Source organism: Neomonachus schauinslandi, chromosome 5 (genome assembly GCF_002201575.2).
Source record: "Neomonachus schauinslandi chromosome 5, ASM220157v2, whole genome shotgun sequence".
Taxonomy (NCBI): Eukaryota; Metazoa; Chordata; class Mammalia; order Carnivora; family Phocidae; genus Neomonachus; species Neomonachus schauinslandi.
The window spans coordinates 20,739,190-20,765,777 of NC_058407.1; the positions used below are offsets into that span (position 1 = coordinate 20,739,190).

Below are 26,588 nucleotides of genomic sequence, written 5' to 3' on the forward strand. Positions count from 1 at the left end.
GGGTATTTACCCCGAAGATAAAATTTAGGGATGCAAAGGGGTACATGCACCCCGATGTTTATAGCAGCAATGTCCACGATAGCCAAACTATGGAAAGAGCCAAGATGTCCATCGACAGATGAACGGATAAAGAAGAGGTGGTATATATATACAATGGAATATTATGCAGCCATCAAAAGGAATAAAATCTTGCCATTTGCAATGACGTGGATGGAACTGGAGGGTATTATGCTGAGCGAAGTAAGTCAATCAGAGAAAGACATGTATCATATGACCTCACTGATAGGAGGAATTCTTAATCTCAGGAAACAAACTGAGGGTTGCTGGAGTGGTGGGGGTGGGAGGGATGGGGTGGCTGGGTGATAGACATTGGGGAGGGTATGTGCTATGGTGAGTGCTGTGAATTGTGCAATACTGTTGAATCACAGATCTGTACCTCTGAAACAAATAATACCATATATGTTAAAAAAAAAAAAAAAAGCAGCAGCAGCAGGAGAGGAAGAATGAGGGGGGGAAACTGGAGGGGTAGACGAACCATGAGAGACGATGGACTCTGAAAAACAGAGTTCTAGAGGGGAGGGGGGTGGGAGGATCGGTTAGCCTGGTGATGGGTATTAAAGATGGCACGTATTGAATGGAGCACTGGGTGTTATACGCAAACAATGAATCATGGAACACTACATCAAAAACTAATGATGTAATGTATGGTGATTAACATAACATAATAAAAAAAAAGATGTGAGTTACAGGAACATGTTTGTAATGATTGAGAAGAGATCAAAACCTGATAATGCAGAAGAGAGAGGTGACAGTTACAGGAGCAATGTTCTCGAGAAGGTGAAATGGGAGGGGATATAGCACATAATAGAAGGGTTCTTGGGATAGTGGCAGACACTTCATGCATAGCAACAGAGGGAAGGCAGGGATAGGGATAGATACAGAAGATCCCACCCGACTGCTTCTGTTCTCTATCAGAGCATAGGCAAGGTTATCAGTGGATCCTGTGTGTGTGGTGGTGGTACAAAGGTGAGACAGTCGACAGGTGAGAAGAAAATGTGGAATAACAGGTGGCCAACTCCCTCATCTATTTAGTCTCTGGTCAGATGTCACCTTCAATGAGCCCCCTACTCAATACCCTATTTAAAATCAGAGTTCCTTCACCCCCAGTACTCTCATATCCTGTTCTACTCTTCCCCTTGCCATATCACTTGCCACCTTCTAATATACTCTGCTATTTTCTTATTTATTCTGTTTATTGTTCACTGTCTCCTTCATTAGAATGTAAGCATCATGAGGATAGGGTTCCTTTGTTTTGTTTACTGATGTTGATGATGGTGATGAAATGATGGCTAAAAACATGGTTGGGACAATTAATCAACAGGCTCGTTATCATATTTGATGTACTTCCCAGTGACATTTTAGAACATTTAAATTAATTCAAAGCAAGTTTTAGCTCCAAATATTTAAGGGTTTATTTAGACCTCTCTTTCCCTAAAAAGACTTCATTTTTTTTTTTAAAGATTTATTTATTTATTTTAGAGGCGGAAGGGACGGAGGGAGAGGGATAAAGAGAATTTCAAGCAGACTCCCCACTGATCACAGAGCCCAGTGTGGGCTTGATCTCACAACCCTGAGAGATCATACCTGAGCCAAAGTCAAGAGTTGGACATCCAACCAACTTAGCCACCCAGGCACCCCAAGAGACTTCATTTTAAAGGGAGATAAAGGTACACGTTCACTAAGTATAAACAGAATTTTAAAAAAAAGGAAAATCACAAATTAAAATTCAGTACTGACTTGCTGATTGCTTTTCTTTGTTTTGCCAACCAAATAGAGTGCTGTATGACATAATGAATCAAGATTAGTAGTTGTTTTTTCATTCTACTAGAGTTTGTACAACTGCAGGGCGGGAGATCCCTTCCAGCCATCAGAAGTAACAGTGGATGCCTCAAACATAATGTATACAGTGTTATCCATGAGTTGCCGAATGAGAACTAGATTTCAGAAGACCCACAGGCACTTATTAGTTTGAAAAGCTGAATCAAGGCAGCCTCAAATGAATGCTAAAGTGATTTACTGCTCTGCACTCCAAAATAATATCCTGGCTAAACCAAGGAAGCTATAGACAGTGGAGGAGAAGAGGCCCCAAGAGGAGACATAATGCATTTCTGAAACACTAATAGACATGAGGTCTCATCATGTGTAAATTTCTTTCCTGCCTGCTGGACTGCTAAGGTCAAGGGAAACAGCGGGCAGTACAGTTTCATTCTTCTGCCTGCTCTACTCCCAGCCTTCCATAAAGCTCTTTTTAATTTCAACACATGTAAAAAAAAGTCAGAATGGAGAACAGAGGTGGAAAAAAAAAGAACTCTAGTGAGCAACAAACATCATTTTCTTGTAAGACCATCACAATCTTGGTTAAGTTTGCAGGTAATAGCTGACACCACTGGTTTATTAAAACTCTTGGCCTGAAAGAAATCCAGAAATGGGATGACTCTATTTAAATAGAAGCAAAATGGGATGGATTTGGTTGCAAAAAAGCTAAATGACACTAGGTTAGACCACTCAAAAAAAAATAACTAGGGGCGCCTGGGTGGCTCAGTTGGTTAACCGTCTGTCTTTGGCTCAGATTATGATCTCAGGGTCCTGGGATCAGGCCCTGCAAGTCTGCTTCTCCCTCTCCCTCTGCTCCTCACCCCTGTTTGTGCTCTCTCTACTCTCTCTCTCAAATAAAATATTTTTAAAAAATAACTAAAAAATGTATATCTGGCTAGTATCAGTCCAGTCATTAAGGCCTAGGAAAACAATTATATCTGACATGAATTATATTCATGGGAAATTGCTGAATGAGCATAAACAATGTGAAAGTCAAGATGAAATGATGATCCAGGCACTATGCTAGGCTCTGTAGGGAAGCCCTTGCAGTCCTCATGGGATTTCCGTGAACTAATTAAATGGGGAAACAGAGATGCACAGAGGAGCCCTGAGGCCTCAATCAAAAGTTATGCCTTTGCTCATACTGTTCCCTTTCTGGAATGCCACGCCCTCTACTTTCCTGCTCAGTAATACCTATTCGTCTATTCATCCCAGGTCACTTCCTTGAGCCTTCCTGAAACCTCTGGACAGAGTCTGAAGTTTCCTTCGTACTTTCACAGAAACTTTTCAGGCTGTATACCAACCATCTGTTTCATAGCTAGCCAACAAGTTCCTCAACACACTGAGCATATTATGGCAGGTTGTATTTTCCAAGGATGGCCCTGACAATAGCTTTCATTCTACACATCTTCTAGAACATTTCCACTCTTCATCAAAAGGTAGAATCTGTCCCTTCCCTTTGATCCTCCCCTCTGCCAATGGGATATAGTAGAAGAAATGCTTCTCTATCTAGGTCACAGAAATGCACTTCTGCCTTGTTCCCTTGGAACCAATCCACCATATGACAGGGAAGTCTGAAGAAGAGGAGACTCAGAAAAGCCTGTGGAGAGATTACATGGAAAGGAATCAAGGCCCACAGCCCACAGGCCAGGTTGAGCTCTCGGCTAACAGCCAGCACTAACTTTCCAGCTCTGTGAATCAGCCGTCTTGAAAAGGGGTCTGCCAGACCCCTAGAAAGAGCTGCTCTAGCTGATACTGATACAGAGAAAAGCTGTTCCTGCTGGCCCTGCCCAATTGCCGATTTGAGAGGAAAATAAATGAGTGCTATTTTAAGCTACCAGTTCTGGAGTTGTTATACAATAATAGGTAACTAAAACACTGTATTTTTGATTATCCACTGCCTGGCACAGTGCCTGGAATATGACAGACACTCAATACACATGTGCATGATGATCAATACTCTAACACCACAAGAGTTGGAAGTGGTGGAGAGGACCTTCCTCTTTTATTCCTCCTGTGGGCAGTTGTGGGGGAAGGAGTTTTCAGCTTGTCTTTCCTTTGTTCTTTCCCTTTCCTCTGCATCACAAATACATGGATGTCTCTTTATGCAGGCTGTGAGTTACTATTCCTCAAATTAAAGATTTGGTCTCAATGAATTCAGCTCTGCTTTGAACAAAGAGAACTATTTGGTGTTAGCATCACAACAAGGGTGTGGGTGTGGAGAAGGCACTGTGATTGTGGACAATTCACCCACCCATGCCCATGTGAAACACCAGAAAGGGCTATCCCACCACCATCTTGATGGGGGTGGTATTAAGGTTTATGACTTACAACTGTAAAACCATTTGGATATGACAGAGAGGGGGCTGGCATAGCCCTAAGTGAAAGGACAGGTGGCTTAGTCAATCCTGATAGGAGTAGGGCTGATGGCTGCCTATAATGTTTTTTGTCAGCTTGGCATCTCTGCCCCTTCCTAAGACCTCCTCCCTATCGCTGAAAAAATCTAGGACTACATTTTCCAGAATCCCCTTTCCTGTGAAAAGATGAGTGATGCCTAGGTGAAATCTGGAAGATGGAAAAGAAGAAACTATTTTTCCATCCCAGGTAAGCAGTTAGAGACAGTTGTATAAGTTATCAGTGTAAGTTAAAGACAGCTTCAGTAAGTTTTTTGAGAATCATTTGTGCCATAGTCAGACATTCTTGAGATCCCTATAGTGGCTTCCAGGCCAGCTCCTGGGACCCACCCTTATGGTATTTCAGGAAGAAGTTGGAGGTGGCTTCCCTACCCTTCACTCAGTAGCCTTTTCAGCAATGGTGTAAGCTTCTATATTGAACACTTCATTCTTGGAAGACACAGAATGGCTTATCCTCATGCAGAACCCTAACTGTAAGCAGTTAGAAACAGTAGGGAAGACATGAAAAGAAGAAACTTTGGTGTAAGTACAGACAAAAGTGTGGAAAAACTCAAAAGAGGTTGCACCAACAGAGGTGACAGCTAAACTGATGAATGGCAAAGAACAAGTTAAGGAGGGGGTTTGCAACAGGTCAGATCTCCCCAAAGAGAGACTGCTCAAGCATTTGATTTGTCCCTGCTCTGTGCCCTGGAAGAAGTCATTTAGATGCAAAACACCACAGTCCTCCCCCTACCCTTCCCCCAGCCAAACCAGCTGGTTCCCCCTCCTGTAGTATCACCTCCCTATTCAGTTGTTCTACTTAGTCTTCCTAACCTCATCTCTGCCCACACAAGCAAAAATGCAAGACAAAAGTAAAACAGTGGAAAACTCTAAACTGCCTTAAAGTGTAGGGTTTAGGAATGCAAATTCCAATTTCTCTGTGCTTATTAGCTCCCCCATTATTTTAGAGACTTTCTCTGAATTTCTGGAATGAAATAGTGACCCCTCCAGTATTCCTGCATATTTTCTCCATAGTACTTATCACATCTGACATATTTGTTTATTTAATGCCTCTATTCCCACAATAAGAGCAGATACTCATTAGATATTTGATGAATGAATAAAGAATGAATCCATCTGGAAAAGGAGTCATCAGACACTAACAACTGCTCTTAAAATATGCCTAAAACACAATAGGAAGTGAGTTAAACCTTGGTCTCTGCCTCAAGGGACAGTGCTGCATCATCACTTTTGCAACCAAAGTATATCAGGCTTGGTTAATAAAATTCAGCTTATAATTCATCTTTTTCAAAGTTTCCACCTGCAAGGATTACAGGCAGGAGACCATGGATTTATAGTTCTCTGGACTGCTTCAAAACTTTGAAATTTCTCCATCTCATTAATGAATAAGTAGTGCCATATCCCCAGTATATATACTTTGAGTAATCTTCAGCAATTTAAAATAACATGTAGTAAAAACAAAAGACACAAAAATAACAGCATAAATAAAGGACTTCAGATCCGTTCAGAGGTGCAACAATGCAATGCCTACATTTGGTACATAGTAAGTGATGACAATGCAAAATGTGTTTTATATCAGACAAGTTCAGTTTAGACCACTAGAAGTTTTTCAGATTATTCTGTCCTGTGGGATGGTAACAATAGTTCATAATACCAACTCAGTTCTTCAGCTGGCCCTTGTATAATGGGTATTTTTTTCTCATTAATGTTATACTGTCTTTAGCAAAGGAATATACATGAGTCATAAGAAATATGCACTGATTTAGAATAAACTTTTGAGTAAGTCAGTTCAAGATAACTTTGTACTGGTCATCTTGACCTGGCAACAGAAGTATCTTCCTAAAATAAGCAAAAGCAGTGGAGGCAATGATAATTAGGCCCTCGGATCTTTAACTGGTCTAAAAATTATAGTAAAAGTAAGGGGGTTGGTGGGGGAAAAGGAGAGAGAGAGGGAGAGAAACAGAAGAGACAGAGAGAAGAGAAGGAGACAGAGAATAAGACAGGGATAGAGAAGGAGAGAGAGGCCTCCCCCACAATTTGATGAAACTGTCTTAAGAAGATGGAGCAGTAACTGGGTATTTACCCCAAAGATACAAATGTAGGGATCCGAAGGGGTACGTGCACCCCGATGTTTATAGCAGCAATGTCCACAATAGCCAAACTGTGGAAAGAGCCAAGATGTCCATCGACAGATGAATGGATAAACAAGATGTGGTATATATATATACAATGGAATATTATGCAGCCATCAAAAGGAATGAGATCTTGCCATTTGCAACGACATGGATGGAACTGGAGGGTGTTACCCTGAGCAAAATAAGTCAATCAGAGAAAGACATGTATCATATGACATCACTGATATGAGGAATTCTTAATCTCAGGAAACAAACTGAGGGTTGCTGGAGTGGTGGGGGGTGGGAGGGATGGGGTGGCTGGGTGATAGACATTGGGGAGGGTATGTGCTATGGTGAGCACTGTGAATTGTGTAAGACTGATGAATCACAGACCTGTACCTCTGAAACAAACAATACATTATATGTTAAAAAAAAAAAAAAAAAAGAAGATAGCAGGAGGGGAAGAATGAAGGGCGGGAAATCGGAGGGGGAGAGGAACCATGAGAGATGATGGACTCTGAAAAACAAACTGAGTGTTCTAGAGGGGAGGGGCGTAGGAGGATGGGTTAGCCTGGTGATAGGTATTAAAGAGGGCACGTTCTGCATGGAGCACTGGGTGTTATACGCAAACAATGAATCATGGAACACTACATCAAAAACTAATGATGTAATGTATGGTGATTAACATAATAATAATAATAAAAAAAGAAGATGGAGCAGTGAGAACAAGGACGTGATTCTGATGGACTGATATGGGGCAGTTGTAGGTGACACCACAAACGACTGAGTCCTGGCAATGAGGTAAGACTTACCATTGGTATCTTTGCTACCTACCAGATCCTTTTAAGGCAAGGACCCTCAGGCCAAGAGGTGATGGGGTTGAATGCCTGAGATCATGAAACAGATGACCAATGGTTGAAGCCACTCCCTTTACTGTCAATACCAACAGCAAGCATTTACTGAGCACTTAATATGTGCCAGACTCTTACCTAAGCACATTATAACATGTTAACTCATTTGATCCTTAAAATAGCCCTATTAGAATTATGTGCCACGTAATAAGTGAAGAAATTGAGGCAGTAAGAGGTTAAGAACCTTACTAGTTATTTATTAAGCCCCTGAAAGTCCAATCTTACCCTATCTTTCCCCTCAAATACATAGGTCTCTTTCTGATTCAAGAGTCTGATGTTAAGAGTGTTTAAATCACTTAGTCTGCAATGAAATAGCTGCCTTTAGTTCCTCTAGCTACCTCATGTACACTGCAACACACTATATAATGTTGGATCAAAGAGTCTAACTCAGTGGTTCTCAACAAGGAATGATTTTGCACTCATCTGCTTCCCTTCCTGGCGATATAAGACAATGACTGAAGACATTTTTGGTTATCATAACTTTGGGAGGAGGCGCTACTGGCATCTAGTGGGTAGAGGCTAGAGATGCTGCTAAATATCCCTTGGTATACAGGAGAGCCCCCTACAATGAAGACTTATCCAGCCCAAAATGTCAATAGTGCAGAAGCTGAGAAACCCTGGAACTAAATTGATTGGTGTTACCTAGACACAACCATGGAAATCAGCTCTTCACTGACTGGGCAAAATTAAAATGCCCATATGCATTTCTTCTCTCTTTATTTCCATCAAGGACCCTCATGAATTCCCTGGTTATTGGGATCTCAAAGTGAGCCATCTGAACACCATAGACTTGGCAACATCTCTACTACAAACTCATTATCAGTGGTAGTGAATGCTAATGGTGCCTGGCCCAGAAGTCAAGCTTCCATGAATGTTGGAGAATCACCTTTTGTCAAAAAGGAGCAGCATCCACCTCATACCACCTCCACAAACCTCAGCCAATGACTAACATGGGGACCCTTGGTTTAAAGGTGACCCAGCTCTGTGATACATTCTCTGCTGCAGAGCTTCCCTGCTGAATCAAAGAACACATTTTTGGCTTAGCTTTTCTCAAAGGGCACTGTCCTGCTCCCGGAGAAAAGGCAGGCAAATAACCTGGGGGCAGACAGTGTGGAAATAGTGATCTGAAAAATGCCTGCGGCACACAGTGGGGAGATTATTTGCTATTCTAGAGGCAGCATTCAGGGAGACATCTCTCTAGGAACAAAGGAACTGGCTGGTGCCATTTCTGTCCCCCACCCCTCAGCATAAACACAGAACCACCTGAGGGAAGCAGCTCAGCCCAGACACTGGCTGCCTAACTTGCTTACACCAACCTCCCCCAACACATACACACACACACACACACACACACGCCTCCCTACCCACCCCTATGCTGCTGTGGATCAGTCAAGCTTGCATCAGTCCCAGCATGGTGGGCCCCTTTCTCCAGAAGACCAGCACAAACTCCTGCTTACACCATGTCTCTTGACCAGGTAGTTCTGCAGGGCCTCAGTTCTGGTGGAGTCTGTCAGGTCTCATTTCACAAGCAGACAAGAGCACACCTAGTTAAAACTCACCACATTCAGGCCAGGAACCAAACATTGCCTGCTGCTGGCAAGGAGTCTCTGCAGATGACTGGCATGAAAGATAGAACAGTCAAAACACAACAGCAGAGCACACACAACACACACCAGAGACACTCCCTAAAGCACCAGGCTTTGGGCACTCCATGACCTCTTCTTCATAAGGCATTACTTTTAGGAGCAGGAAACATAATTGGCTTTTCTAACACAGAGAAGAAGGCAGAGACTTAGACAAAATGCCAAGATGGAGGAGTTTATCTCAAAAGAAAGAACAAGAGTGGCACCTGGGTGGCTCAGTCAATTAAGTGTCTACCTTTGGCTCAGGTCGTGATCCCAGGGTCCTGGGATCAAGCCCCACATTGGGCTCCCTGCTCCACAGGGAGTCTGCTTCTCCCTCTCCCTCTCTCTATCTCCCTGTCAAATAAATAAAATCTTTAAAAAAAATCTTAAAAATCTTAAAAAATCTTAAAAAAAAAAAAGAAGAAAGAACAAGATAAGGCCACAGGCAGAGATCTAAGTGAAACATATGAGAAAAATGACTAATGGAGAATTTAAAGTAACAATCATAAGGATACTCACTGGGCTTGAGAAAAGAAGACATGAGTGAAACCTTTAAAACAGAGATAAAAGACTCCAGAGATGAAGAATACAATAAGCAAGATTGGAAACAGGCTCAATGCAATGAACAGCAGGCTGGAAGAAGTGGAGAAATTGATTAGTGAGGGACCTAGAGGACAAAATAATGGAAAACAATGAAGTTGAACAAAAGAGTAAAAGAAAAATTAAGCAACACAAGGATAGACTTAAGGAAATCAGTGACTCCATCAAACATAATAACATTCATATTACAGGAGTCTCAGAAAGAGTAAAAGGGGCAGAAAATTTATTTCAAAAAATAATGGCAGAATACTTCCCTAATCTGGGGAAGGAAACAGACATCCAGATTCAGAGGCAGAGAACTCCCAACAAAATCAACAAAAGAAGACCAACACCGAGACATACTGTAATTAAATTTGGAAAATATAGTGATAAAGAAAAATTCTTAAAAGCAGCAAGACCAAAGAAGTCCTTAACTTACAAGGGGAAATCTATAAGGCTAGCTGAAGATTTCTCACCAGAAACTTGGCAAGCCAGAAGAGAGTGGCATGATATGTTCAAAGCACTGAGTGGGAAAAATCTGCAGCCAAGAATATTCTATCCAGCAAGGCTATCATTCAGAGTAGGAGGACAGATAGAGTTTCCCAGACAAACAAAACCTAAAAAAGTTTGTGACCACTAAACCAGCTCTACAAGAAATATTAGAGGGGACTCTGAGTGTAAAGGAGAGACCAAAATAACAGGATCAGAAAAAATGTCCAGAAACAACCAAAAAACAAGTAACAAAATAGGAATAAATACATATCTATCAATAATTACTTTGAATGTAAATGGACTAAATGCTCCAATCAAAAGACACAGGGTGTCAAAATGGACTTAAAAAAAAAAAAAAGCAAGACCCATGTATATGCTGCTTATAAGAAACTCATTTTAGACCTAAAGGCACCTGCAACTTGAAAGTGAGGGTGTGGAGAAACATTTATTGCACAAATGGATGTCAAAAGAAAGAGTAGCAATATACATATCAGACAAAATAGACTTTTTTATTCTTGTATTGTTTTTATCCTGCTTTGGTATTAGGGTAGTACTGGCTTCATGGAATGATTTTGAATGTGTTACCTCTATTCCATTATTTGTAAGATTTGATAAAAATTGTCATAAATTATTTTTTTAAATGTTTGGTAGAATTCACCAATGAAATCATGTGGTCTTGGGCTTTCCTGTTCTGGGAGATTTTTGGTTCCTAATTCAACTTTCATTCTTGTTATTGGTCTAAGAAGATTTCTTATTTCTTGGATTCAAGATTCATGATTCAATCATGGTAACTTGTGCATTTTTAAGAATTATCTTTTTTTTTTTTGTAAGTCATCTGATTTGTTAGTATATAATTGTTTATAGTAATGTTATCACACTATGTATTTTCTGTGGTTATCTGTTGTATTGTTTCCTCTTCCATTTCTCATTTTGTTTTTTGAGACTTTTTTTTTCTTTAATGTAGTTGCCAATTATTTTTGGGGGGGGGATTGGCTATTACTTTCAACGTTATGTTATTGCTTATTCTGGTCTTTATTTTATTTCTGATTTTTCTCTGTTATTTCTCCTCTACTAAATTTCAGCTAAGTTTCTTCTTTTTCTAGTTCCTTGTGGTGTTATGTTTATTTGAACTTTTTTTTTTTTTTAAGATTTTAATTATTTATTTGAGAGACAGAGAGAGAATGAGAGAGGGGAGGGTCAGAGGGAGAAGCAGACTCCCTGCTGAGCAGGGAGCCCGATGTGGGACTCGATCCCAGGACTCCAGGATCATGACCTGAGCTGAAGGCAGTCGCTTAACCAACTGAGCCACCCAGGCGCCCGAACTTTTCTTAATACAAGCATGATAGCATAAATTTTACTCTAACATCTGCTTTTGCTGTATCCCATAGGTTTTGGAATACTGTTTTCTTTTTCTTTTGTTTTGAGACATAGTTTGATTTGCCATTTGATTTTTTATCTGACCCCTGGCTTGTGCAGTAGTGTGTTAATATTTACATACTAAATATTTAATATTTACAGTGTAGATTTTCCAGTTTTGTTTATTGTTGATCTTTTGTATTATTGTGGCTGAAAAACATACTTGGTAAGATTTCAGTCTTCTTAAATTTGTAGTACTTGTTATGTCTCTTTTTTATGTGATTTAACCAGGGGATTCTTCTGTGTGTACTTGAAGAAAATCTGTACTCTATTTTTATTGGATGGAATGTTTTACATATATATTTTAGAACCATGTATTCTGAAGTATGCTTCAAGTAAAAAATATTCTTGTTGAAAAAAAATAATAACTGTAATTGAGGGTACTCATTTAAAATGAAGCTTATCAGAGGGGAGGTGGGTGGGGGGATGGGTGAAATAAGTGAAGGAGATTAAGAACTCACTTATCATGATGCACACTGACTAATGATGTATAGAACTGTTGAATCACTATATTGTATACTTGACACTAACATAACACTGTCTGTCAACTATAGTGGAATTAAAATAAAAAACTCAATGAAAAAGCCAATGGTAACCCCTGAAAGACACTGCTATGGTCTGAATGTTTTATGTCCCCCCAAAATATGTTGAAATCCTAATCCCTAAAGTGATGCTATTAAGAGGTGGGAGTATTTGGAAGGTTATTGGGTCAGAAAGGTGGAGGCTTCATGAATGGGATTAGAGCCTTATATATAAAAGAGATCCCAGAGAGCTAACTCACCCCTTCTGCCATGTGAAGACACAGTGAGAAGGCAATGGCTCTGAACAAGGAAGTGGGCCCTCAGGAGACACCAGATTTGTGGGTTGCTTGATTTTGGACTTCCCAGTCTCCAGAACTGTGAAAAATTTCTGTTGTTTATAAACCATCTAGTCTGTGGTATTTTGTTATAGCAGCCTGAATGGACTAACACAGACCTTCAAGGAATCTCTAGGGCTTTGATGTTCGGAGAAAAATCTGTTTTATCTGCTCTTTGCTTATGATTATCCTTAAATTTCTTTTCCCTTTACCTCAACCTGAGACCCTTGGTAATACATATGTGTGACATATAAGGAAGTAGAGATTATTAAGTAAAGTAAATCTCTCTTTTAAGGCCAGAAAGCACTAGAGGACAGGAATTTGGATCAGTTTGTCCTGACACTCATCATCATGGTTTTAACTATGAAGGAAGGGAGGAGTCCCTGTTTCTCTTCTCCTCATATCTCAGAGCTTTGGATCCTGAGAGAGCATCTACAGCAACTAGCTGGATATGGTTGCAGAACATACAAAGGGATGAAAAAAAGAAAGGGTAGTATGGGCAGGAAGCCTATGTAGGCAGAGAACATCTGGGTGAAATTAGTTTTAAATGGGGAAATCTTTGTGATTTTCCCTTGATTAGGGTAAAGCAAGACTAGGATGGGCGAACAAGTATAGTTTAGGTGTTTGTTTTTTAAAGCTCTGATCTATAACTTCATTCCCTGATGAATCCAAAACCAAATCCTCTGGAAGCAGATAAATATCTGAACCTTGACAATGCTAAACTTGTTACCTAATGTATTCTGAGTTTTTCCAAGAGCATTACAGATAATGATGAATCTCATTAATGCATATACATTAGCACCATATGTCAGTTGATGTTGCTATTCCTAATGGTTACATTTTAAGGCATTTGTAAACTATACAAAAAACTTTCTAAAGTTTGCCTTGAAAAACTATTTTAAAAGTAAATGTTAAGAGCTGGGTCATAGGGTAGCTCTATATTTAATTTTTTGAGGCACCTCCACACTGTTTTCCAAAGTGGCTGTACCAACTTGCATTCCCACCAACAGCGTAAGAGGGTTCCCCTTTCTCCACAACCTCTCCAACATTTGTTGTTTCTTGCCTTGTCAATTTTTGCCATTCTAACTGGTATAAGGTGGTATCTCAATGTGGTTTTGATTTGAATTTCCCTGATGGCTAATGATGATGAACATTTTTTCATGTGTCTGTTAGCCATTTGTATGTCTTCTTTGGAGAAGTGGCTGTTCATGTCTTCTGCCCATTTTTTGACTTGATTATTTTTTTGGGTGTTGAGTTTGAGAAGTTCTTTATAGATCTTGGATACCAGCCCTTTATCTGTAGTGTCATCTGCAAATACCTTCTCCCATTCCGTGGGTTGCCTCTTTGTTTTGTTCACTGTTTCCTTTGCTGTGCAGAAGCTTTTTATCTTGATGAAGTCCCAAAAGTTCATTTTTGCTTTTGTTTCACTAGCTTTTGGAGATTATCTTGAAAGAAGTTGCTGTGGCCGATGTCAAAGAGATTATTGCCTATGTTCTCCTCTAAGATTTTGATGCATTCCTGTCTCACATTGAGGTCTTTCATCCATTTTGAGTTTATCTTTGTGAATGGTGTTAGAGAATGGCTGAGTTTCATTCTTCTGCATGTGGCTGGGCTGTCCAATTGTCCCAGCACCATTTATTGAAGAGACTGTCTTTTTTCCATTGCATATTTTTTCCTGCTTTGTCGAAGATTATTTGACTATAGAGTTGAGGGTCCATATCTTGGCTCTCTATTCTGTTCCATTGGTCTATATGTCTGTTTTTGTGCCAGTACCATGCTGTCTTGGTGATCACTGCTTTGTAATATAGCTTCAAATCGGGCAACGTGATGCCCCCAGCTTTGTTTTTCTTTTTCAACATTTCCTTGGCTATTTGGGGTCTTTTCTGATTGCACTCCTGGGTATTTACTCCAAAGACACATAGTGAAAAGAAGGGCCATATGCACCCCAAAGTTCATAGCAGCGATGTCCGCAATAGCCAAACTGTGGAAAGAGCCCAGATGCCCTTCAACAGATGAATGGATAAAGAAGATGTGGTCCATATATACAATGGAATATTACTTGCCATTAGAAAGGATGAATACCCAACTTTTACATCAACATGGATGGGACTGGAGGAAATTATGCTAAGTGAAAAAGTCAAGCAGAGAAAGTCAATTATGATTTCACTTATTTGTGGAACATAAGGAACAGCATGGAGGACATTAGGAGAAGGAAGGAAAAAATGAAGGGGGGGAAATTGGAGGGAGAGAGGAACCATGAGAGACTATGGACTCTGAGGAACAAACGGAGCATTTTAGAGGGGAGGGGGTGGGGGGATGGGTTAGCCCGGTGATGGGTATTAAGGAGGACACGTCCTGCATGGAGCACTGGGTGTTACACAAAAACAATGAATCGTGGATCACCACATCAAAAACTAATGATGTATTGTATGGTGACTAACATAACATGATAAAATAAAATTTTTAAAAAAGTGTTAATATACTTTATTTAGCTATTACAACTATAATGATGATAATAAAGATTAAATGCTTAAAATATATATGGGCGCCTGGGTGGCTCAGTTGGTTAAGCGACTGCCTTCGGCTCAGGTCATGATCCTGGAGTCCCTGGATCGAGTCCCGCATCGGGCTCCCTGCTCAGCGGGGAGTCTGCTTCTCCCTCTGACCCTCCCCCCTCTCATGTGCTTGCTCTCTCTCATTCTCTCTCTCTCAGGTAAATAAATAAAATCTTTAAAAAAAAAATTAAAAAAAATGCTTAAAATATAACAGGTATAGAGCTAAGCACTTGATATGAATTCTCACTTAACTATAATAACAACCATGAAATATATCTCATTAGTCTCATTTTGTAAATGAGCTAACTTCCCCAGAAGCACACAGCTTTTAATGGTGGAAAAAAATAAGCACTGAGACTGTCTAGCCCTAGACTCCTAATCACTCTATTAGCTATCTATGACTATATAACAGAGTACACCATGAATTTACAGGCTTACTACATACACTAGGGATTTCAGAGTTTCTGTAGGTCAGAACCCAGGCACAGCATAGCTGGCTTATCTGCTTTGGGGTCTCACCAGGTTCCAATACAACTCTTGGTTAGGGCTACAGTCTCATCAGAGGCTCAAGTGAGGAAATGGATCTGCTTTCAAATTACCCCCAGTTGTTGGCAGAATTTACCTCCTTGTGGTTGTAGGACTGAGGTCCCTGTTCTCTTGCTGGCTGTCAACTGGGGGAAACTCTTGACTCCTAGAGGCTTCCCCACCTTTCTTTGTACCTGGCCTCCTTCATAGACTGTCTTACAACATGGTAGCTTACTTCCTTAAAGCCGACAAACAAGAGTCTCCCTAATACAGTTGACTAAGATGGAGTCTTATATACCATAATATCACAGAAGTGACTTTCTACTACATTTGCCGTAGTTTATTGGTTAACAGCAAGTCACAAGTCCTGCCTGCATTCAAGGGGAGGAAATTATACAAAGGTATGAAAACCATGAGGCAGGTCTCACTGACTTTAAGGTTCTTCAACCACAACCACTAGGCAAGTAATAAAAGGGAATCATGCTTGCGCCAACTTTTCATTTTTGCCAAATGTGCATATCATCTACAATATTTTAATTATTTAATATTTATTTATTTAATATTTACTTATTTAGAATAATTTAATTATTTTAATTTAAGGTAAAGTAAAATAAAAAAACAAAGATTTATACTGTACTATGTATTTGCTTATATGGTCTCAATCGCCGCACAATTCATGGTAAGCAGTATCATCTTCCTTATTAAAAATATGGAAACTAAGATTCAGAAATGTTTGGTAAGCCACTCAAGATGACACAGCTGGTAAGTAGTTGTAACAAGATTCAAATCCATGGCTCCTGGCAGTCAAAGTGCACAAGAACTACAGTCTAGACAGCACCCAACTTCATTAGGAATCCCAACTTTCCTCATTCCTTTTCCTAACTCTACCTGTCTCCTCAGCCTTTCTCCTAACCTCCTCAATGCTGAGATCCATCTTCAAACACCAGAAATCAACACAATATAAGAAAGAAGAGAAAGTATGCTCAGGTTTTGATCCTAGCTTTATCTCTTGTTGGCCTTGTCCCCTGGGGCAAATTATTGCTTTGTTTCAATTGTCTCATCTATAAAATGGGGAGGGATGATAATAGTAGGTGCTTAATAAATATGAGTTAAAATTTTAATACTATTGGGCGCCTGGGTGGCTCAGTTGGTTAAGCGACTGCCTTCGGCTCAGGTCATGATCCTGGAGTCCCGGGATCGAGTCCCGCATCGGGCTCCCTGCTCAGCAGGGAGTCTGCTTCTCCCTCTGACCCTCCTCCCTCTCATGCTCTCTCTCATTCTCTCTCTCTCAAATAAATAAATAAAATCTTAAAAAAAATTTTTAATACTATTTTTGTCATAATCTCAAAGGAAAATGTCCAAGATAACTAACTTTGAGTGTTGTGTATGTGTTTATTGCAGTTAGGTTTTCAATCCTTCCAGAAATAAGTGAAAATAGAAAAAAATTTGACAGAATGCATTATTTTGCATTTTTGTGTGTGTGTTTTTAAAGCTTACTATAATTAATCACATTTAGGAGCAATGATGTTGAGGACTGAGTGGATGGGATCTTGAGCCCAAAGCCAAGAGTTGGCCTTAGCTAGGTGCATGGTCAGGATACCCTTAGCATGAGAAGGAAGGTTGCATTTGTGGGCACAGATGCAGGCAAGTGGGTCCCTGCAATGGGAGGAACTTATGGTCATTCTTTTCTTACTGCTTCAAGGACGTTACTCTGTAAATTCTTCCTTCGCTCTTCTACGACATCAATTTTGCAAAGTAAGTGATTTTTATTAACATGAAAATATGCAGTTATTTCTCCCATCTTAAATAGAAAGAACTCTTTCTTGACCCAACTTCTTACTCCAGTTATCACCCCATTTCTCTCTTTTGAAAGCACTACTTATAACTGCTCTCTCCAATTTTCTCCTCCCATTCTTTCTTGAATATATCTCGGTTGTGCTTTCAGTTTCACCTCCCCACAGAAATTTCCCTTGCCCAGCTCACTAAACTCATTCACATTGTTAAATTCAATAGCTAACTTTGGTCCTGATCTTACTTGCTCTCTCAGCAGCATTTGACACAATCGCTCCCTCCTGAAACACTCTCCTCCAGGCACTACCACCTCTGAGTTCCTTCTGGCTCCTTTCTGTTGACTCCTTTATCCTCCAAATTCACAACACAGGTATGTCCCACAGTTCAATACTTGGGTCTCTTTTCCATTTGTAGTCATTCCATTGGTGAGCTCATCCCAGTGTATCTCTCCCAGTCAGAGCTCTCCTGTATTCCAGACTCTTCCGTCCTACTTAGCATCTCCATCACTGGGACACACCAAGCTTAACCTGTCTATAAGAGGACCCACTCTTCTCCGCATCCCTGTAAATGGCAACTCCTTTCTTCCAACTCCTTAAATGAATAGCATGTAACAGATAAACAGCCTGTGACCCTTCTCTCTTACATCACTCACTCAGAGTGTCTGAAATTCCCATAAGGTCTACTTTCTACTCTTCTCAACATTTCTGCTGTGTGCTTGACCAACCCACCATCCTCTCTTTCCAGGATCCTCACAACAAATCTCCTAATGAATCTCCCTGCTTCTGCCCTTGCCATGACTCCCCTTTCCATAGTCCAAAATCAGCAGGCAACCCAAGTGACCCTAATAAAACAGAAACCAGATCTGGTCATGCCTCTGCTCAGAACTGTCCAAGGATGTCCTTGTCACTCAGAAAAGCTAAAGTTTCCCAGTGACCACTAAGGCCTGATGTCCTCTGTCTTCCATTGTCTCTCTGGAGTAATTTCTCACTATTCTCCACCTTGTGCAGTGACTACTGTCATATTGGCCTCCTCACTGTTCCATGAACACACTAGGGAAGCTTCTGCCTCAGTGCCTTTGAACTTACTGTTCCCTTTTCATGGAAGAGAGGCCTACCCTTGCCAACTTCTACAAAATTACAAATCCCTTCCAACACTTCCTGCTTTACTTTCTTCCCCATAATGTTTACTGATATTTTATATACATTTACTTTTTAATTTTGTGCTTAAGTTCCAACAGAAAAGGGCTTTCTGTCTGTTTTATTTACTGCTGAGTTCCTAAGTACTTGAAGCAGTGCCTGGCATAGAGGGGGTGTGCGTGTTTGATGAATGAATTAACTATCATCAAAATGGAATGATTTATCTAATTATAGTTATTTGTGTGGGTCTAAAGAGAAAGAGCACTTCATTAATACACTACTACTCACACATTCCAAGCAATTCAAAAGTCATCTACAATTTGATTATTTATATGAAGGAAAAGATAAACTTCTTATTGATGATAATCATTTCAAAATAGGTACCAAAATGCCAATGATGAACATAAAATTATTTTAAATTTTTCATTTTAGAAAAAAAAATCTGAAATGGAAAATATAAGTAAATATGAGTTTACCTTTAAAAAGGGGGGATTTCCTTAAATAGACACTAAAAAGCAGATCATGTGGACTTAATGATACTTCACTTGGGAATTCTGCTGTGGACTGCTTTCTCTGGGCTAATATGAAAGATGAGTTACAGAATGTTAAAGACCCAGGGTGCCAAAAGCAAGCACTTAGCTGCTGACTAATCAGGCAGGGGTAAAGTTTTTTTTTTTAGAGAAGATTAAATTTGACTATGTCTTCACTTTTATCATGAATTAGATTCTCCTAGTGGTTTCTTGAAATTCAGTGTTAAAAGAGATAACAATTCTCTTACTGTCAAAATGTTCAACTACAGAGCCTGTCTTTACCCATTTGAAGGCAAAACCTCCAAGTCTGTGAAACATGTTTTCCATTAATTGCTGGGCATCAGGACACACAGCTAATGAAGAAAAAAACACTAATCATACAATGTATTTAGTGTTAATCATTTTAGATATATATGGATGCACAGTAGGCTTTCTGGGTTTTCTTTTTTGTTTTCCACCTTGAACTAAGTTCTTTGTTTTCTGTGTAGAAGAGTGAAGTAACTTCTGGAAGCTAAAATAGCTATTGATATTATGGTCTCTTGGCTGTAGATGTTTATAAAACACTTGATTTAAATAAGAGTGCTTTTGATGGCTTCTAAATCTAATAACACAATGTAGATACAAGTTTACTGTTCAACTAAGGGACATTCTATTTTAATTATTTGTGACAGGGAAAAAATTAATTTATCTATAATTGCCTGCTACCTCTCAGGCAGAGAGGAACCTCAAAGACTCTCCTTGCTGAGCCTGCTGTGGCCATGAGAACACAGAGCAGAGCTCAGAGGCTGAATTAGGGCCAATTATGCCATGTATGCAAAAGACGAGCTGGGTAGTGGGAAAGGCTGCTTAGAACGAAGGTTCCAGAAAGAGGAAAATCTAGCTGTTGGTAGTGGATAGAGAATAGGAATGCTGCTGTCCAGAGAAGTCTTGGAGGGAAAAGGAAGAAGAAATGCTTAGATAAGTTTTTATAAAGTTTTCTATATGGTGACATCACCATTTTTCTAATTGCTATTTTTTCTAATATACATTAAAGAAATACCTAGCTATTAAAATTTCAAGAAGTCACAACCAAACAAAATTATCTTGTATACAATCAAAATCATACAGCAATCATCCAGCACACCATGGTCAGCAAAACTGGGTAACAAAAGGCAGAACAATTGTCTGCTGCCTGCTTTAATTCCAGTAGATGAATACTGTAGCACAGATGATATTTTAAGAGACACATAGAAGATCTGCAATCTCTGTAGTATGGGGTATTATTCAGAAAAGTATTGAACTTTTTGAGTTTTAACTAATAAGTCATAAAATGGCATTATAATGATCTAGGCAGAAGAAACCCCAGGAATGGAGAACATAGTTACAAAGCTTAAAATAGAAATCTCTCAGTAATTGAACAAAGCTACATAGTTTTGATGGGAATTAAGACTCTGACAAAGTCAGAATGGATCAGAAGAAGGACTTTCATTATTAAGGATCAGGTGGCAATTCACATTGCTTTATATAAAAATTCTGAATAAGGAATAAGAATAAAAGGTGAAGGAATGATTTTTTTTTTTTAAGATTTTATTTATTTGACAGAGAGAGACACAGTGAAAGAGGGAACACAAGCAAGGGGAGTGGGAGAGGGAGAAGCAGGCTCCTGGCTGAGCGGGGAGCCCGATGTGGGGCTCGATCCCAGGACTCTGGGACCATGACCTGAGCCGAAAGCAGACGCTTAACGACTGAGCCACCCAGGTGCCCCAGTGAAGGAATGATTTTTAAGGATAAAAATATTAGGGGTGCCTGGGTGGCTCAGTCAGTTAAGCATCTGCCTTTGGCTCAGGTCATGATCCCAAGGTACTGGGACTGAGGCCCATGTCGGGATCTCTGCTCAGCAGGAAGCCTGCTTTTCCCTCTCCCTCTGCCTCCTGCTCTGCCTGCTTCCACTCTGTCAAATAAATAAATAAAATCTTAAAAAAAAATAAAAATATCAATGCACTACCAATGTTAAGAAAAGAGTATATAGTTGTCTCCATAAACACTTAAAGAAGATCTATCAAAGATATGTTCTATGGGTAGAACAAAGATTTCCTGGAACCCCACAAAAGTGGAAACAACATATTTAACTCTGTGTGTTGCTCCAAGGAAACCTCCAACTGAGACAGTCTTTGGAGAAACCCGGCTTCACTTTCCTGAGAAGGAGAACCTGTTGTGGCCACAATCATCTTGCCATTTTTTTTTTTAAGATTTATTTATTGGAGAGAGAGAGCAAGAAAGAAAGAGTGAGAGAGGGTGTGCTCGCAGGAGGAGGGGCAGAGGGAGAGGGAGGGAAAGGGAAAGAAGCAGACTGTGCACCGAGCAAGGAGCCAGATGCCAGGCTTGATTTCAGGATCCTGAGATTACGACCTGAGCTGAAATCAAGAGTCAGATGCTCAACTGATGGAGCCCCCCAGGCGCCCCTTGCCATTTTTCTAATTCTCTTTTTGGAGATGTTCCAGAAAAACACTGCTCTGTTTCATAAATGCTCAAGAGTTGAGGTCAGTCTAACAGATCTGGAAAAATTCCACATATCTAAAGTGTCTTAAGATCAGCATGCAATCCGTGTGTGCCATACAAAGAACGTGGATGTCTGATTTCAAAGATCTATCCCCTCAACCTTGAGAAGCAGAATCAGAAGCAAACATTTTTAACTGCCAATATGTTCTTCTCATTGACTATGAGAAGCTCCAGAAGCTTTGCAAAATGTTTAAGGAAAATGTAAGAAGAGTTATGTAATCTAGCTAACAGGGCCAAGTTCTATAAATGTTCATGGTATTTGGGGGTACACAGTAATCTCATTGTGGGCCAGAGGTGTGGCTGGGCCTCTGGTACCTTCCTTAGTAATCTTTCCCTTAAAAATCCCTATACAGAGAAAGAAGAAGGGGAGAGAACAAAACACTGGTAAGGTAACCCTTGAGTTATTGAACCTGATAAAAAGACACCTGAATGTCTCTTAAAATGGAATCATTTTCTATAGTCCAGCTGTTTTTGGCCAAATCAGCCAGACAGTCTCTCCTTGTACGTGAGGATACCCAAGCTCATTATGTTTCCTGAAATGTAAAAAGAGGCTCCAGAGTGGGATGATTGCATTTTATCCAAAGTTTTCTTAAATCCATGTAATAGAGCCCTCCACTCACACAGACAGAGAAACTGCAGACATAGGAATTCAGGTAAATCGTAACACTTTGAAACAACATTTAATTGAAATAAGAGTATTTTGATTTTCATGGAATCTTTTGGCATTAAAATGCTCTCAAAGGCCAACTGTGCTTCGAAAAATTAATTATTGGAACATTCCCCAAACACTGCAGACTGGCAAATTCTGACCAAATGAAATGTTCTGTTAATATAACGAACATAACATAATGGCTTATTTCTAAATTGCCTCTCAGTATGAATAGATGCATATTTGTGTTTCTTCTCACCCAAGCAAACTATTTACCTCTTTCTCCATTTGTAATCCTTCTGCTCTAATATTTCTTTCAAATACTTCTCTCTTTTCGGTCTGTGGGTTGGATTTTCTGTACACAAGAATATAGTCAATTCGACACTTTCCATCTCTGAAGTAAAGTCCATTTGATTTGTTTTTTTCTGGCACTGTCTGCACACAGAGAGAAAGAAACCAGTTTAAGACACTCATAAAAATGAGCCTGAGGTAATATTAAAGAATTAAAAGTAAATGAATTTTTCATTGTGTTTTACCAAAATTACATTTTTATTAATGAAAAATGTAAACAGTAGGGAAGAAAAAACAAAAATTGGAAGAAGAATTGCGTGAAGTGGACAAAACTTAAGACACCTAACAATAATACCAAATGTTGGCAAGGATGTGGGACAACTGAGAATGATCATATTCTAAAAGTGAGAGTGAAAACGGATATACTTACTCTGGAAAACACACTGGCATTATCTTGTAAAATTGAACATTTGGATAACATACAACCCATAACAAGAAAAATCCTTATTAAAGCAATTTGGAGACATGTATATGACTATCCATAGCAGCACTGCTCATAAGAGTAGAAAATAAAAAATGTGAATCAATTCAAATGTCCATGGACAGGCAAATAGGTAAATAAATTGTGGGACAGTCATACAGTGGAATAGCAGTAAAAATGAATGAACTACAGTTACATCTAATAGTAAGCACATATCTTAAAACAACATAGAAAAAAAAACAAGTCACAGAAGACTTCATACTACATGATTTTTAATAAAGCACAAAATAAAATGAATCTAGAAAGAAGTTTTTAAGGCTATGTATGTGCATGGTAAAGCTATTTTTAGAGCGAGAGAATAAAAAACAAAAATTCAGGAATATGGTAGAGGGATGGGATTAAAGGTAGCTTTGGTGGTTTTAGTATTATTCTAGTTCAACATTCCTCAAAAATTTTGCCCACGGTAAGAAAAAAACATTTTACTTTGTGATATCTGTGTGCATATGTAAACATACCAAGGATCTGAGACAAAAGTTTCACAAGACAATACTTATCCTTTCTACTTGCATACATGCTAATATTAATTTTCCATTCCACTAAAAATAATTGGAGTTAGTAACCCACAACTAGGTTGCCATGATAATTGGAAAAATATCATCTTAGTTCATCAGTTAGATGGTAGTTTAAGGTGTTCATTTTATAATTATGCTTCAAAACTTACATGTAAGTTATAAATATTATTTTGTAGTGACTACATATATAAAAATTAACAAAATAGTAGGTATAATTTTCTTCTAGGCTCCATAGGCTTGTTATAATCATGCACAACACTGAAAGAGACTATCAAGTACAGGCCGGTTAGGCTCGAGCCAGGTTTCTCAGGCTGATAGATTTCAAAAACATGTCTATGAACCTAGGAAGTGGAAATGGGATTAGGGGGCTGGCTACCTTTTCTATAGGCCCAGTTTACAACAGTTTTCAAGTAGGGGTGTATGGGAGGCAAACATACCAGACCTCCAAGGTCATTGCTATAATGTACATTCTTGCATAAGTGCCATGCATGCCAGCTCATCCAAAAGGGAAAATATCAGCCAGAAGGGATGGAAATGTCACATCCCATGCCTTGGTGCAGACATTCTCAATAGATGATCAATCCTCACTGATTATTTTTTTTGGTTTTTGCTTTAAGAGGTACTCAGAAGCCTACCCAAATAAACACTTTCTTAACAATTATTTGCCAAGCAAATAATAATAATCTAAATCTGTAGATTTAGCACATCAGCATCTGTCTGCAAAAACAAGGTCTCAGCCACGGCATCATGAGGGGGGTTAGCAAAGCCTTAACCCTCCTGAGACTGTCTCCTTCTCTGTAAGTTAAGGAGATAAGACTAGGTGCTCTTTGAGGTCCCTTTTGAGATATCTCCTTTATGTCAGGTCATAGTACTCAAGGTAACTGTGTGAAGAGATGACAAAGGAATGAGGTTTAAAAAAAAAAAATACATGGACAGTAGCATATGATGTTGGTAGAAAGAGGTCTGGGAAGCTTGGTAGAAGTAAACAATTTTTCCTGTTCAAAGGCGTCATCCTGTCAATGGTTAACTGGCTCTGGAATAAATAAGAACAAGAGGACTATGCAATAAAAGACTCTTATTTTGTGTTCGTATTACCTATACCTAATGCATATACAAAGAAGGTATTAAACTCCACTGAGACAAAATCTAAGCAAGAGTGAATGCCCCTAACAAAAGACTTTTCTTCCAAAATGACATATGAACAGATGGATCTATTTACACTTGCAATGAGTTTCCAGATTACAGAGGCAAACAGAAAATACTGAAAGCTGGTCCATTTTGTGTGACTGTTCTATGTGCTGGGGGATTTACACAAGAAAGTCCATGCTTGTAAAGCTTTCTTTCTACTAGTGACACTCAGAATGTAGACTATCATAAAATGACAAGTGGTTTTATATCCTTTTATATAAACGAAATGTCTCTAGGTATAAGAAGGGAAATACATCACTTAGTGAAAGTTTGTTTTAAACATAGGTAGATTCAGGATCCCTGAAATGTGCTAGACCTATGGAGGAAATCAAAAGAATATAAGACCTGCCGCTTGTTTTCTGGAAACCTACAGTTCAATGAAATGATGACTTTAAACAATCCACTGGAATATGCTTCACAGGTTTCCACCTGGATGAAATATTTTACTTGTGAGAAATCATACACTTACCTCTCCTCCTGCTTCCAATCTGCTAGCATCATCTGAAGTACTGGTCAGGTTTCCAGGGTGAAGCAGAGAATCATCATCTTTGCAAGGGCTGTTGACAGCTTCTAATTCATCAAAAAGAATATTGACATCCTTGGCCACTAAAACCAAAATAAATACATTACAAGTGGGGTTAAGAATTTGGGATCTTAAAAGAAATACCAAAATAGAAGACACCTCTCTTTGGCTTCATATTTGTTCATTGTTTCAATAACACCTTGAATAATAAGTATATTATTTCCTAAAAGAAAAAGATGTCAGATATAAAACATGTTTGATTAAAGAGTGTCTTGATTAGGCAAGATCAAGGACAATGTGAAGCAAAGTAAAGTACCTCCATAATATAAATAAAATTTGCCTTCAATGACAAGAGGAGGTGTTATGTTTGTTTAGTTTTCTTTCACATACTTGTTTAGCATAAAGTACTTTCACTTATTACTTCTAAGAACTCATTCTCTGTGTTGGACATAACCTTTGTTATTTTATCTCATTTTATTTTTCATGAAAGTGCCATATAACTTGCCAAGTGAACCCATATTATGTGCCAACTGCAAGGTTCAGTAAGATCTATAATTTTATTCCTTTGTTACTTCCCAAGGTCTAATTAAGAAAACCTCATGCAGTAATAAAGCATGCAGTTAGGTTTTCTGCATTTCTTCTTTCTCTAATCATGAATTGAAATCACGAAGTTACCCATTCAGGGGCTTTCCCAAGAGACTGTTGATGCCAATACATAAAGCACTATATATCAGATTTCCAAATAAAGACTATAACGGTCAAATGCGTAACGCCTTGAAGTGGACCAGAAATGACAGTTCAGCAGTAGTTAGTGCCAGGTACAGAACCCTTCCTTAGCAACTCCAATGACAGACCAACATTGCAATCGCTCAGGATTTTTAACCCACCACAAGCTGTGGCGCAGAATGATTTGTAGGCAATACGGTACTATTTACATAGCACATACAAGAGTATTCATCCTTTCATTCAAAAAATTTTTAAAGAGGTGCACGCTATGTTTTGCACAGAGTTGAGTGATAGCCATACCCTGATAAATAAAAGTGACTTGTCTTCCTGCCCTTGTGGTAATAAGTAAACAAAACAAATAGTCGAAGAATGGTAAATTGCATTGAGTATTATAAAGAAAAGAACACAGTATGGATATAGAAGGAATAGAGATCATCTACTGAGATGGTGTGACTAGGTTCTAAAGCAGCTCATTTAACATCTGAGTTTTTCTTCTGTAAAATAAAATCGGCATGGCAATAAAATTAACATTTATTGCTTACTATGATAGGCTGAATCATGGCCCCCAAAAGTGATCAAATTCCTGGACACATGAATATGTTACCTTCTATGGCAAAAGGGACTCTATAGATGTGATTAATTCAAGGATCTTAAAATGGGAGATTATGTTGGATTATATGTGTGGGCCCAATGGAATTACAAGGGAGGCAAGAGGGTCAGAATCAGAGAGACAGACTGGAAAATGCTAAGATGTTGGCTTTGAAAATGGAGGACAGAGCCATGAGTCAAGGAATGCAGATG

At 39.1% G+C, this 26,588-nt stretch overlaps 1 protein-coding gene across 1 annotated transcript in view; it reads right to left on the minus strand.

The window, feature by feature from the left end:
• ANO4 (anoctamin 4) overlaps positions 1 to 26,588 on the minus strand; it is a 207,167-nt gene that overhangs the window by 170,119 nt on the left and 10,460 nt on the right. The window contains exons 3-4 of the mRNA XM_044914740.1: positions 25,008 to 25,144; positions 22,283 to 22,441 (exon numbers count right to left, since the gene is read on the minus strand). Coding sequence (XP_044770675.1) covers positions 22,283 to 22,441; positions 25,008 to 25,144 — 296 coding nt within the window. The remainder of the gene's footprint in view (positions 1 to 22,282; positions 22,442 to 25,007; positions 25,145 to 26,588) is intronic.